This window comes from Osmerus mordax, chromosome 9 (genome assembly GCF_038355195.1).
Source record: "Osmerus mordax isolate fOsmMor3 chromosome 9, fOsmMor3.pri, whole genome shotgun sequence".
Lineage (NCBI taxonomy): Eukaryota > Metazoa > Chordata > Actinopteri > Osmeriformes > Osmeridae > Osmerus > Osmerus mordax.
In genome coordinates, this window is record NC_090058.1 from 5658718 (window position 1) to 5674036 (window position 15319).

Here is a 15319-nt window from a genome sequence, read left to right on the forward strand (position 1 = left end):
TTTGAGGTGAGGAAGCAAAGATTTCCATGTTTCCAGGTCAGGTAGGACTACCCACAAAAGTCTACCCTACCCTGAGGATAGGGTAGACAGCTGTAGCTGTTTTGTACAACTTTGGGAAGAAAGGAGGAGAAGAACTATCAGAGGAGCATGAGAATTTATTTAGGTCCATATTTATTTTGCCTACAATTGGAATTTGTTTACATTTTGTCAGAATCCATCATAGCGGACCCTGAACATGAACAAGTTACAACCCCTTTTTCAACTTTTCTTTTTACTAGTTTAACCAATCCATGGTTAGAATTAAGATGTACAAATCTGATAAATTAGAAACCAGTTTAAAACTAGATATTCAAACCCCCAACCAGGATTCATTTAATCCATGTTGGTGCAACCCAGCCTTAGATTTGAATCATAAGATAAAAACATTTATAGTAATAGACATCACAGAGACCTCAGAGACTTTGGGCCAGTTGCTGTGGTTATTTAAGGTGTGAGAAAGGGATGAATGTCTTGTCCCCTGACGCTTATCTTTTCCACCCATGTGGGTTTGGTGCACGAAGAGGCATGCAAGCCAGTAAGTGTATTCGGCATCATGCGGCTGTATTCCCTGTCTGAAACTAGAAAGCAAGGTTTTTCATATGTACACATGCAAACACATGTACGTGTATGTGTGCAATGTGTGATGTGCAGTATGTGTAGTTTTACTCCTTTTAGAAGAGCGTGACTGAATATGAAGGTTTCTTTCTTTTACTATAAATACGATTAACTGTGAAAATGCATAAACTGAATTGGATTTGTGTCATCCATGTTAAGCCATTGATTGGCCATAGTCGTAGGCACAATGTAACTGCTCTGATTAACAAACTCCTGGTCAGGGATGCATGAAGATTAACTTGATAAAGCCTGCTTAGTTTTCAGATTAATACAACAATTGTGTATAGTTTTAGCTTGTGATATCACAAAGCTCTTTAGAAAGAGCCCACAGAAACAGACCCAAACTTAACCTTAAAGAAAAAGCCTGGAGAAAACTCCAAGAAGAGAAGAAAAATAACCAATGTTTTGAAGTAGGTGGCTGAGCGGTGAGGGAAGCAGGCTAGTAATCTGAAGGTTGCCAGTTCGATTCCTGGTCATGCCAAATCACGTTGCGTCCTTGGGCAAGGCACTTCACCTTACTTGCCTTGGGGGAATGTCCCTGTACTTACTGTAAGTCGCTCTGGATAAGAGCGTCTGCTAAATGACTAAATGTAAATGTAAGTAAAGTCAAGTAAGGTATCTCTCAAGACAGTTATGGTTCCAAGAGACACGTAACTCCCCTATCACTTGTAAAGTATGCCACGTCAGGTAAACACAGTAACTAAGCAACAACGGGAGACAGGTGCTTTGGGTTGGTGTCAGATGTAGCTGACAAGAGCAACACTTGGCTGTGGTCTGTGATTTCTCTGAGGCCCCTAGAGAAAATGTGATAGTAGCAAAACTGTTTTTACTTGTTGTATGAGATGTAACCACACAATGGCTGGCTCTGTGATATCTCCGAACAGAACCGTTTGTAGTACTAAATGAAAACGTTCCTTTATCTATAAAATGTATGTGAACATAATTTCTGCTTATTGGGAAAAAGAGATCCCCTCCACTCACACATGTTTTCTGTACAGACTTTCCCCTTTGGCTTTTATGACCAGTATTCAAAGAGAACCTGAAATAGTTCACCTAAATTAGCAGATCATAAGAAGGACATCCCTGAAGAGGTCTGTTTCCAGACTGATTTCACTCTGTGCCGATCTCCAGCCTATAATCCCCTTTCTGAGACGAGAGAAGACGTCGCAACAAACAATGAAATGGGGAGGAGACATGAAAGCCCACTGCTTTCGTTCAGGGAATCCAAACCTGTAGCCACGAGTTATGCTGGCTTGTTGCCATATGAAAAAGCTATTGACTGCTTTCGTCACGCTGCAACCCTTTTTTCATAAATCATACAGCCTCATAAAGATTCTGTACGGACACTTTACTCAACAACTCATTTCTGTGATGATATCGTCGGTTTTTTCCTTTCTTCTTCTGGCCATGCATAATGATCCTACAACGATTTGTTGAACGGATATAATTGCATTAGTGCAAGTGAAAAATATTTTTTTTCTATGTTGGTGAAAAATGTACATTTGTCAATGTTACAACTAAAATATGGCCTATAGATGCCTTATCATTGCAAACCAATTTGATCAATCGGTCGTTTTCCAAATAGGCCTATTGTGAATTGGGGTAATTTAGGTTGCTTGAATATTATCGACTGCAGGTCAAAAAGTGTCAGCAATGAAATAAGTAGCCTGAGAACCACACAAGATTCGGACAACAAACATCAACATAATAGCAAATTATCTTTGTATAATTGAGAAATAGAAGACTACATTTTAATCTTGTTTCACCTGCTTGAGTTACACTAAATTATGTAGGCTATATGTCAAATTATAATAAACAGCTGTTTATTTTATTACAAAATATATCCATAAAAAGTTAACCATATTTACAAATGAAGGTAGATGAAAAGCTTTCCGATAACCATGATCTCCAGTATGAAAAACATCAGTGTCGGTTTTCTGGTCGTGCACCTTTTAAAAACCGAACTTCACAAAAAATACTGGCGATATTGGTAAAGGACAAGGTGAATATCCTTTTGCTCAATACACACATTCGTTCCACAGAAATACGACAAAACACTGTTTTTCATAAAAATACGTTTCATGTGACTAACATACACTGGTCTACTTTACAGGATAACAACAGAATCGGTAGAGACGAAGATAAAATTAACGTCTATAGCCTAACTAAAACCGACCAAAAAACCCTGTGATAAATTAACGCATCTACCCAGGTAAGAATGTGCCCCTCGGACACAGGAGACAAATGTTGCAGCTTGTGATATTTGTACATTATAGCAGCTGTGTAACAGATCATTGTTGTGCTCTGACAACCTTATTTTGAGAAAAACCTGACCCTAAACATGAATAACAACATTTCTGGAATGGTCGATACTTTGTTTGTATTGATCAAGCCAGTCCCTGAGCTCCGAGATGCGGTAGCCCTCTGGTCCCCTGCCACCTTGGTAAACGATCTTTCCCTCTCGGAGGATGTAAAGTCTATCAAAATAAGCTCCGTATGCTGCGTTGGAAGAGTTCTCCATACTGTCTGCGACTACAAGACACTCCGGTACCTCCAGATACATCAGTTTAGCGGCACTCAGTCTATCTTCCAGACAGCGGTGTTTGGGAATTTGGTAGGGTGCGTCGGAGCTCACCCATCCATCCGAGGGGTGCGCTTCTTCTATGTACACTACCAGCGAGTCTGCGATGTTAGCATACTGTCGCATGACCCCCTGGAACGCCTTGAGGCGTGCCATAAACGGTGGTCAGGTGCAGCTTCCAAAGTTGAGGATGAGCGGTCTTTTGTCTCTGGCGTAGTCCAGGATGCGACTGCGCCTCTGGTTTCCCAGCTGTACAACTTCACTGTTCGGCGCCACATATCCAAGATGCGCAGATTTAAGGAAGTCTAATTTCTGTCCGTGCCAGACGGCTTTCAGAGACTCCCAGCTACACATTCGATTCGAATCGGAAATGCACAAGGGAGGGTCAATAATACTTCCTTCTGGTTCCCTCATTTTAAAAAACACCTTTTTTCGTATGCACAAAAAATCCAGCAACCACAGCATTAACGCTGCCAGAAGAAAACGGGGCAACAGAATAAGACATACTATAGCATTTTTCAAAGCTTTCAGGCTATTCATAGCCTCTGAAAATCGCAGACCGGTCACTATGTTCAAACTAGCCACTATATAACTTTGTGTTCAGTTCACGTTCTTGTGCGTAACGATCCTCTGGGCTGAAGTTGCTAGTTGCGCGCAACTCCCCTTTTTATAGTGCCGGTGGTGGATTGAATGGAAACAGCCCGCCTTCGAAGCCCGGTCGAGTCCTCACATGGCGGGATTACCCTCCACTCCAACGTATAACAAGAGAGGAGAGGAAGATATATGTTTGTAAGTACTGTGTGTGCGTGTATCTTTCCGTATTGTGTGCGCGCGCGTATGGTCGATCATCAACAAAATCATCTGTTCTTCCAAAACATCCCTGGAGAAATGAAGCCAGAGTAGCAGGTGGATCTTGAGTTTTATTTAACTATTAACAATTGTTACTATGGGTTCTTTCTGTCCGGAACTATAGCCTACAATAACTACAAACTAAACACAGTCAAACTTTTAGCTGACTATTTTAATGAAAAGAAAATTACAATACGGCAAATAAACGTATTGTATCAATAGTGTTGTAGTCTGACAGCAATTTTTTGGTAGAATATAAATAGGCTTAATATCCAATAAAACTTTTGGTTTTTAACTTTTCAGTTCGCGGGAATGTAAACGCTGAAAGGCTAGATAGCCTAATAACAAAATGTTTCTGAACATTTCAAAAGTCTATGTCCGAAGGACATCAACGAATGCTCTTAAATTTCCCAAATTTAAGTTTGTCAAATTGTATAGGCTACCATGTTGAACTGTCGCCATTCCCATCACAAACTCATTTCTAGCATAGACAGTAGACCTATAACAATAACCGTGTGACTTTTGCGAGCATGATGCCCAGTGGTTGTCTACGTACATCATCCTTAACCCCATAAAATGAGCAGTGCTTGGGTAACAGCACAGACAGAAAGGGGGCTTGCTAAATTTACGGCATGCTTAAAGCCTTGTTCTACGCCACTGATGTCCTATACACTTCATTCAACATTTGCGCGGGGAAAAGTATTGTACATGTTTCAGCGCATATCTCAAAATATTTTCACATGTTTTAAGCTTTAGGTAGTGTCACCCCTCCTCTCTGTCATGTGTAAAAATTGCAACCACGGCCCGCTCATACAGTAGCATGAACATTGAGAAGTCACCTCGGACATAATTCTAAACTAAATATATCCACAGTTGGTGCCTGGTATCATGTGGCAGACTAAACTAGAGAGGGTACAATTTCTGGGGAAATTGTAGGGTGTGCTTGCTTGCGTCGGTTGCACAGGGGTCCGTTTTTGAATGACATTTGTAAAACTGATATTTCTGTATATTTTATATAAAAATGCATACTTATTATTTATAAAGATTACATAGATTTAAAAGCATTTTTTTTTTGCTGCTAATTTACAACTGAAAATACGAGTGAAGTGTAGAATGTAATAAATCTTCTCATTTCCCCTGCAAAAGGCATCCTCATCGTTTAATCAAAACGAATACATTTGGCAGACCGGTGTAAAAATTGACCTAATCTCTATGACTTAAACGTCCTTTTAAGTTTTTCCCTTCTAGTGATATTTTAAGGCATTTAGCCTACTCATATTGCATTCATTCATGAATAAAGAACCCCCTTTGAAGATTATTCTACGACTTTACCGGCAGTAGAAGATTGAATCGCGATTCAAACAGTACCATCTTCTAACTGAAAATATGCCCCCAAAAACGTAAATAAGCTTGACATTTATTTAGTGGAAAATCGCTTTCATGAAAAGCTCACTGGTAGCGATCATTAAGTAACAACAGTAACAACGCAAAGTGCGCTATCCCTGTGTGGAGAAGCTGCCCCGGTAAATTCTACTACTACGGTACAATACTAGACTACTGCTGTGTTCGTCTTGGTAGCGATTGCGTTGGTTGAATTGGATTTAAGTTCCGTTGTACGGTTTAGGCTGAAATTAATTATTTTCATGAACAGATTGACAAAGTTTAGGCTGTGGCAATGAAGTTAAGGTTAGCAGTTAGATAGACTTTTGATTTAAGTAAGGGGAGTGCCGACTTCCTACAGCTGTGTAGATGTTTTTGTAGTGTCTCCCGTAAATAAAAATACAACCAACGCAATCGCTACCAAGACGAACCTTTTGACACCGCCGTTGTGTATGTAGTCCAAATATTGACTGATCCTTAGGGGGGCGAAAATAAACAATAAATAATATATATATGAGAGAACAAAGGTTGTGCCCTTGCCAAAGGCAAAGCACACCCAATAAGATAAATACTTTGCATTAAGAGTTTCTCAGCTTGTCTGATAATTAGGCCTACTACTTAGGAGTCAGGTGGCTGAGCGGTGAGGGAGTCGGACTAGTAATCCGAAGGTTGCCAGTTCTATTCCCAGTCATGCCAACTGACGTTGTGTCCTTGGGAATGTCCCTGTACTTACTGTAAGTCGCTCTGGATAAGAGCGTCTGCTAAATGACTAAATGTAAATGTAAATGATAATAATAATAAATACATTTAAATAGAACAATTATCTACAAAAGATTAGCTCAAACGCTATAACCGGTTCACTGAAGTATTTGACACCTACATTGGTGATTCTGGGATAACATGATCAGCACGCCCCTGAGCAACTACATTGGTTGAGCCCCATCCTTCGGTAACGCTAATATGCGCCATAAATCCAAGTCACAGTCAGGAAATACCACACATTCTTCTAATGCTACAGACGCTCAAAGAGTCCAAATGAATGAATGGTTGTCATTGGAAATACATGACCCTGTTAGAGCCAGGCTAGGCGTTCTTCATGTTGGTGGAAATAAGGACTCAGTATAGGTCCCTATGGTAGAATGGAGCAATTGTGGACGTTTGTGCTTCATGGTCAAAATGGTCTGGACTGGACACTTGGATCCTGGTTAAGATTTAGGCATGCAGTGTTGTAGTGTGTTGTACGTTGTTCACATTCAATGGCAACAGGAGAATTCACACCAGCAATGCAACAGCTTTGCCAACATATCCTATTGGATTCTAACTTGCTTTCATATACATTCATAAAGCTGTCCTAACAAATAGAGGTACCGCTCAGAGAGACCTACACAATGTGCACAAGTATAGCAGGTACTACATTCACACACTGCCAGCCTAAGGTTATCCCTATATATTTTGCAGTATGGTAGCACAATCTGATGTCAGAACACAACCTTACAGTTGCTTTACCATAAACCACTGGTTAAGATTGTGTTATTGACGAAGACAAATAGTGGAAGTTGGTTATCAAATAATTTTGTTAGATTCAGGCTCTATGCTCTGCTGTCGTCTCTGTTGTAATAGAGATGAGGACCTGATATCTGAACAGTTGAGAAATAATTTAGTTTGTAGAAAACCTGGGCCAGACCTGTAAGTAATTAGGGGTTCATTAGATTTACCTCAATGTTGTAACACTTGGGAACTAATTGAGAAAGTGGGGTAAATTAAATCAAGCTTATCCAGAACACTACAAGGTCCCTTTGGATAAACCCCCCCCCCCCCCCCCCCCCCCCCCACACACACACACACACACACTCCTAGCACCGTCTCCTCCCCTCTGGTCCTACCCTCTCCCCTCTTCTCCTCTTTTCTTCTCCCCTTCTCCTTTTGTTGTATTCTCTGCTCATTTCTCCTCCCTGGTTTGTAAGTCCTTAAGGATCCTTAATCTTCTCCATCATTCTAGGGGGATTGACGTGTATTAATAGGTACAGTAAAGAAAGCATGCTTACTAACGTCTCGTGTGTTGCAGGATTTTCTTTCTTGGTTGCGTTAGCTGCTGAAGAACTGTGCTGGCCGCTAACCCACTTACCTTCTATGAACTGAGATTCTTGGCATCAGCTCCCGGGTTCATTTGAGGACGATGAAGTGCAGGAATAAACCCAGCCGGTGCCTCCCACATGGAGAGATGGAAGGAGAGATGGAGCGATGGAAGGGTTCCAGAAACCACAACCTAAAGGTTGTTCCCCTAAAATAAGGATTACTTCGAGCATTACTGCTGACAGGATTTCCTGATAATTGATTGTGAGTCTAATCAAATGCTTGATTACTTTTAAATGCATGTAATTGTCTCATCTCATTCTTTCATTATAACTCAAAGGTTAAACTATTTGTATTGACAGAGGCATTCATTCTATACCATTGTACCATTGAAATGTAATAACCAATCACAAGTGGCTCTTATAAACATAATTCTCTTAATAAATAACAACAAAGGATGAAAAATGTTTACAATTCTTACAGACTTTGACAGACTGAAACCTAAAGATTGGAGTCAGTCAGAGAAAGGTGTCTGTTTATTTTCCTGCTGGGTTGTACTGCAACATACAGCACAGTGAACACCATAAGCAAGCTCGCTTTATCAGAGTCACTCTGTACACCTGCAGCCCTGCACACATTCTGTCAGTGCAGTTACTCCCATTTGTCCGTGCAGATCCTCTTAAGGTCTATCATAGTGGATGTAGCGTGTCTGTAAAACTATCATCCTCAGGTCTGGGGTTCAAGTCCAGGCATTTGCCTGGCCACATACGTTAAGAGACTTGTACCAAAGCTACTACAGTGTTGACTTTGCTGTGCTGCGGGCTGTTCTGTCATTCTGAAAGGTGAATCTTCGCCCCAGTCTGAGGTTGTCTGCTGATGTTTAGCAGAAACCTTTTTGTTCTAACCTTTGCACCAAGTCTGTAGTTCCCTAGACATCAGAAGGCAGCTCCCGCCTCCCTCTTATCATTATGCAATTATTCTGCCCAGCAACTCTCCAGACCCCCCTCCCTGGCCAACGGGAACCGCTTCAAACAAGGAGAAGAGGGGGCTTGGAACACATGGAATCGATTTCAAGAAATCACACTGCAGACTACAGGAGGATAAGATGATATCTAAACATGAAAAAAAAGGTTCAGAAGTGAATTAGCGAAGGAGCCCTCCTGTCAGGGCCCTCCCCCGTTTGAGAACCCCACATATCTACAAGTGAAGAGGCATGGGCAGAGCGAGAGTGAGAGAGACGTGGAAATAGACTGTCCTCATGTGACCTCTCCCTCTGCTCAGTCTGATAGAGCTCATTAGAGTGTGTCCGTCTGTATAACCGTAGATGCCAGTCCTCCCAGAGTGCACCCACACTAACCAGATGGTGGAAGCAGGATGAGGGAGATATAATCACGCTCTGATCAACCTAGGTTGTATCTAGGTTGTATATGCCATGTAACTCTTCCTCTTCTAAAGTTTATGGATGAAAGCGTTTCCTAAATGCACACATTAAAGGCGTTATGTGGTGTTAACAGAAAGAGCCCTCTACTCCTGCATTCCCCATTTAGTCTTATATCTATAAGGATGCTCTTTAGACATAGTTGAAGGGATTTTGTTCAACTTTTTGAGGATTAGTAAAATCACCAAACATTTACAGGAAGAGAGATTACTTTGAAATCCACAGAACATGTCCTGTCAATTCCAAATCTCCTGTTGGTGCTTTTGTGTTTTTCTCTCACAACGTAAACATTATAGAAGAGTGATAGATCTGTGAAAGAAATTGCGCAAACTCACATTGGTATCTTATTCACTTCCTGGCCAAACTGAATCCAGATTAAGTCTTTGGAAGCATTTAGTGAGTAAACCCATCACTATCCAGTTGTCAGTCAGTGTCTACGTGGTTATCATGACATCATTAGCATGATGTGATACAGTAAACACCAGATGGTGTCTAAGAAGTCTGTGCAGCAGAGGACATTTTAAACTCTGTATATCTATCTCAACTCACACTATAGAGTGAGGGGCAGCATTTTCCTGGAAAAGCACAAAGAAGCAGAAGCACACCCAACAGAATGTCTGTTTGCAATCTTAGCAAGTCTGTGGGAATGATTACAGGCTTGTCTTTTAATTCACAAAAAAAGTTGATGCACACACTGCTTGTAGAATTATAATACCATAGAGTATTCGTTTGTGTACAGTGTACACTGTTATAAGCATTCCTAAATGTTCAGCATACCTGTTTAAAATATACTGTTTAATGACATGAAATGACATATACTGTTTAATTGTTGAGACTGGTTACTGGATACCTGTGGGTATCATGAAAAAGGACCATAATCACACACATACGTTGGCTCTTCAATCCCATTGGGGTCCGACCGTTCAACTGTTTGACTTCCATTAAAAATGGTGTTCTAACCATATCTAACCATTAACCCCTTATCCCCAACCCTAACCTTAAGCCTTAATGTAATTCTAACCCGAACACAAATTCTAACCCCAACTCTAAAACCCCTAAAACCACCAGAAAAAAAGCATTATGAGAGCCAACAAAAGGACCAGGGCAAGGTCAGGTTTTTCACGTTTCCCTACACTTGTGAGGACATTTGGTTGGGTAGTTGTACAAGGCCACACACAAACACACACTTACGCATTTTGGATTTTCTTTGGATTCATAATGGATTTACTGAAGAATTGTTTGGCTTTATCAAGTTTAAGTTTGGTAAAGACACACACACACAAGCGCATACACAACCAGGCACCATATGTGTACCCCTCCCCCAATGCACTCCATACTCTGTTACAGTCCTGGCTTGTGGGACCCCCTGGTGTATCCTGGCACACTCTGTTTTCAAAGGAAACATAGGCCAGCTATACTAGTTCAGCATGCGCTGTGCTCCTTTCATCTCCTGGTTATTAATACAAGAAATACCAGGCTACAGCCGCTGCCACATCAATCAGCCGGCCCCTCATGAGATGGAGTATGTGTGTGTGTGTGTGTGGGTGTGTGTTGGTAAGTATGTGTGTGTTTGTGTGCGTGTGTGTCAGACATGGATGGTTCAGATCCAGTCTCTGGGCAGAGCTTACAGGGAGCATCCAGCTTGGTTTGAGGACACCATGTACTTTTTTGTATGTGTATTTGTGTGTTCTGAGTGTGACATTACGTGCTGTGTCTGAGGACCATGTGAGTTTCAATAGCGGAGGCTGCTTCTTTTAGTCATCACAGTCCTGGTCACGCTGATCTAAACATTGCATCAACACTGAACTCTCAAGCAGGGCAGAACATGTCAGGTTAAGATAGGGCAGGTCAGGGTGGGACATGGGTGGGGTAGGGGCCAGGCATTGGCAGAGCACAGTAGGATGGGTTGGTCACAAGAGGGTGGGTGGAGTAGTACACGTTATTACAGAAAAAAAACTTGGTATGAGGCACAACCTATATTCTCTCTCATATATAGTTATTTATTATGTATTTATTATTATTCCCACCCTAACTAGTCATATAGGTTAGGACCATTTTTACACAGGATTGACAAATTTCTTCGTTTTGATGCAACTGTTTCAACAGATGGCTGAGCTGTTATGGAATCGGGCTACCAATCAGAAGGTTGCTGGTTCGATTCCCGACCGTGCAAAATTACGTTGTGTCCCTGGGCAAGGCACTTCACCCTACTTGTCTCGTGGGAATGTCCCTGTACTTACTGTAAGTCACTCTGGATAAGAGTGTCTGCTAAATGTAAATGTAAGAGGCTGCCACATGCACCATTCCCTCTTGCACTAAGGGAAATGAGAAGAGAACCTTGTTTTATTTACACTTCACTCATAGTATTTTGAAGTGTAAATGAGCAGTAACAAATCTATGCTTTTTAATCTATGCAATATTCATAAATAATAAGTATGCATACTTATTTAAAATATACAGAAATGTCAGTTTAAGCACACCTGTGATATTCTCCAAATGTTTGGATGTTTGATATTATTTAAAACTAGATTTGGAGGTGATATAGTAAAAAAAGAAAACTTTACATTTTATTTATTTTTAAACCTTGAACCATCTTCTTAACTAGTGACTTATTCATTTTCATAAATGTGTCCCGTGAAGGGAACATTTAAAATACATTAGAGTTATGTAGTTTTATTCAATCCTAGTAGTAGCTAGTTTCAGTTTAAGCATTGTGTTGAAATTCTTAGAATAAAAAAGTTTTGGGGATCAAGTTCTGCCTGCCATCATAAACATCACCTGTCCTCAGTATCAACTGAATATTTCAAGCAGCAGAAACAATGACATCCGGTTTTTCATTCTTGCAAAGTAGAGATAATTCTGCGGAAATGCTACTGTTTTAAAGGGCAAGGATTCACTCCAAAAATATCTCAAAGCTTCATAGATTATCCCCTTTAAAGATGCTTGGCAAATGCCCTTCTGTATCTCTGCCTTTGTCACACAACTGCATCCGGAAACACAAGCCAACATCTGGCAACCAATCAGGTGTTTCCCAAGAACATGAGACTTATGCAGGGGTGAGTGGTGAAATCCTCGCCCCACACTGCCTTGTTGTTCTCTTACCCTCCCCAGCAGCTTAGCACTGTGACTGCAGACTGCAGATTACCTCAGCTTGACTTTCAACCCTGTCTGCTGTGGTGGGGATAGGCTTGCAGTGCAGTCAAGGCATTAGTGCTGTCACCAATTGTTTTTAACTTCCGGAAAACTCATTTTGGCTGTGTTCACATCCGTGTGTGTCTGTCTGTCTGTCTCTGTCAGGGTGTGAAACTGTGTTGGTTTGTCCCGAAAATTTGTTTTGATGCCATGACGCAATGCGGTTCTTTTTTTGTTTTGTTTCTCTTTCAGGTGCATTTGGTTGCCAAGGCAATAAAGCTCCCTCTCTCGATCAAGTCATCAGAGCACTTTTCATTAGGGAGGGCAATGACAGTACAGCTTCATTCACTGTTTATGCAATCAAATGCTGTATGTGTTTGTGGGCGTGTGTGGGCGCGTCTGTGCGGGTGCCCGTGTGTGTGTGTGTGTGTACAGACTGTACGTTCCCTGCACCGTTTTTTGCAACACAGTTTGTGTTGTATCTCTAACTTTCTATTCCTTATAATAGAGCTAATAACAACAGCGCAGCCTGGTTGCCGAGCCACCACTGTGACACATGGTGTGTCTGTCCAGCAGCCTCCTAGATGAACATAATTTGAATTCAGTGCAGCAGAGGAGAGCTGAGAGCCCCGAGCACAGAGCTGGGTGGAGGCAAGAGTGTTCGCTGTCTCATTCCCACAAAGTTCAAATGAGGACTCTCCTCTTCTAGCCAGACTCCTCAGATGAGCTGCCTTCTCTGCTTGTGTTTGCCAAGACAAAACACCTGCTGCCCCTCTTAATCATAGCTAGTGGAAGATACATATGTATGTTCACAGAGTGTAATTTTAGCAGATACACAATTATTAGCCCGCTAATGATGTTTTTAAACCATCATGTTGTAATGTCTTGTTTTTTTTAACTTAAATTTTACATTGAACATAGTACAGTGGCTTTTTTGTCTATATTTATAGGGTTGTTATGTCATACTAACAATGGGATCTTTTCATGATAAGGTTATAATTCAGAACCTTTTTGGAATGATTTATCATGAATGATTATCTCCTATGCAGCTCCTAAGCTGTGTAACCAAGGGCCCTTTCCCCTCAGTCTTCTATTGATGCCATCGCCCTGACAATGCACACCGCTCTCTCCCACCTGGACAAAGGGTATACGTATGTAAGGATGCTGTTCATTGACTATAGCTCAACATTCAACACCATCATCCCCTCCAGACTAGACTAGTTTATTTGAAGTATGACATATACATAATAACGTTAACAACATAACGTAATCGACACACAAACATAAGACAATAACACAAAGACAATTCCATACAGCTCCATCTAGTATTCTAGAATGGAACCGGAGAGTCCAGCAGACACCAGCACTACCCAGCTGATGGCCTTGGACCCCCCAGAACATCCTTCAACAGACATTGGTCCGTCCACAATCACCATACAGACATGCAGTTGTTCTCGGCTGTGCCAAATGACGTTGTGTCCTTGGGCAAGGCACTTCACCCTACTTGCCTCAGGGGAAATGTCCCTGTACTTACAGTAAGTCGCTCTGGATAAAAGCGTCTGCTAAATGACTAAAATGTAAAATGTAAATGTCTTAAAACTCCTAGACTTCATGTCTCCAGATTACCCCTCCTGGCTCCTGGTCATCTCCATTCTATCAAGAATCTTAGCCAACTGTAAATTTATTTTAAACAACTATTAAACACATTCATTGTACATAAGCCCATCATTTCTTTCACTCGACAACCATTGTGGGCCTCATCTCTGACAGTGACGAGTCAGCCTACAAAGAGGAGGTTGATACCCTGACATCATGGGATCACGTCAGAAAGACTAAGGAGATGATTTTGGTCTATAGGAGGCGGCAGGAGGAGGAGCATGCACCCTACACATCAACGGATCCGAAGTGGAAAAGGTCAGCCGCTTCAGGTTCCTCCGGGTGAACATCAGCAATGATCACACCTGGTCTGCTCACACGGGCAAGGTGGTCAAAGCGGCACGGAAACGCCTCTTCTTCTTGGGGAGACTGAAGACGTTTTGCCTGGACTCAGTCATCCCCACTAACTTCTACAGATGCACTATAGAGAGCATACTGACTGGTTGCATCACAGTGTGGTATGGGAGCTGCACAGACAGGGACCGCAAGGCCCTATGTAGTGTGGTCCGGTCTGCTGAGTTCATCATCGGCAGGAAGCTCCCTGCCCTACAGGACACCTACCACACACGATGCCTCAGGAAAGCTGGCAGAATCCTAAGAGACTGTTACCACCCATCCTTCACCCATCTTTACTCCGTTGCCTTCTGGCAGGCGATACCGAAGCATTCGGCTCGCACACGCAGACTGGACTACAGTTTCTTTCCAAGGGCCATCAGGCTTCTGAATGAACATTGATATGGACACTGTTGACACTCACAGTAGTCATTTGACACACTGTCACTTCAGCTACTGGTTGCACGTTCAGCTACTGGTTGCACAAACAGCAATATTGTACTAATTGTACCATACGTGTCTTTAGGTTAGTATAGGTTATAAGGTTAGTATAGGATATTATGTGTATTATAGGTTTAGTATACTGTATATTTAGGTTGTTTTTTATATTATATGTTAGCTTATCATAGGTGTAACCTTTGTTCTGAGTAATTACATGTCATGTTATGCCAGGTTGCTTTGCGTTGTCTTGTCCAAACAATTTCAGTGCCAAGTCTGACCCTGTGTTGTTCTGTGCATCTGACAATAAAAGACTTGACTTGAACTTAAACTATTTGCGTAAAACCCATGCCTATAGCTAGGCACGGGTTTTCCGAGGAAGCAGCTTTCCAGGAACTTAACAACAAACTGTTCCTATTACCAGAGTTATTTCCTGGTTTAGCCAGCCTGGAGTCAATTGGCATATGAAACTCACAGAACAAAGGGATAACAAATATCACAAAGGGAATAAAAGGGGTTTATGTCCTGCTATTGGAGAACAGAGAAAAGAGAACTGCATTGACTGTAGGATTTAGAAGCATGTGGTTATCTAAGTACCACATCTTTCACACATCTACCACAGACATCCAGTTACTGTCATACTGTCTGTGTACTGTATATTCAGCTCTACCATGGACTCAGACATCCTTTGTTGGGAGAAACTGGAGGTTTGGCTGCAGCCAAAATCACCTGCTTGAACTTACATCACAGCTGGTTTACTAGAACAGTTTTTTTTATACAGCATT

General features: G+C 41.6%; 1 protein-coding gene across 1 annotated transcript; it reads right to left on the reverse strand.

The window, feature by feature from the left end:
- Window positions 1-2426: 2426 nt before the first annotated feature.
- On the reverse strand, window positions 2427-3956 carry dio3a (iodothyronine deiodinase 3a). The gene has a single exon (XM_067243363.1). It carries the CDS (start codon window positions 3773-3775, stop codon window positions 2990-2992), a length of 786 nt encoding a protein of 261 aa, XP_067099464.1. The 5' UTR covers window positions 3776-3956; the 3' UTR covers window positions 2427-2989.
- Between the last annotated feature and the right edge of the window lie 11363 nt (window positions 3957-15319).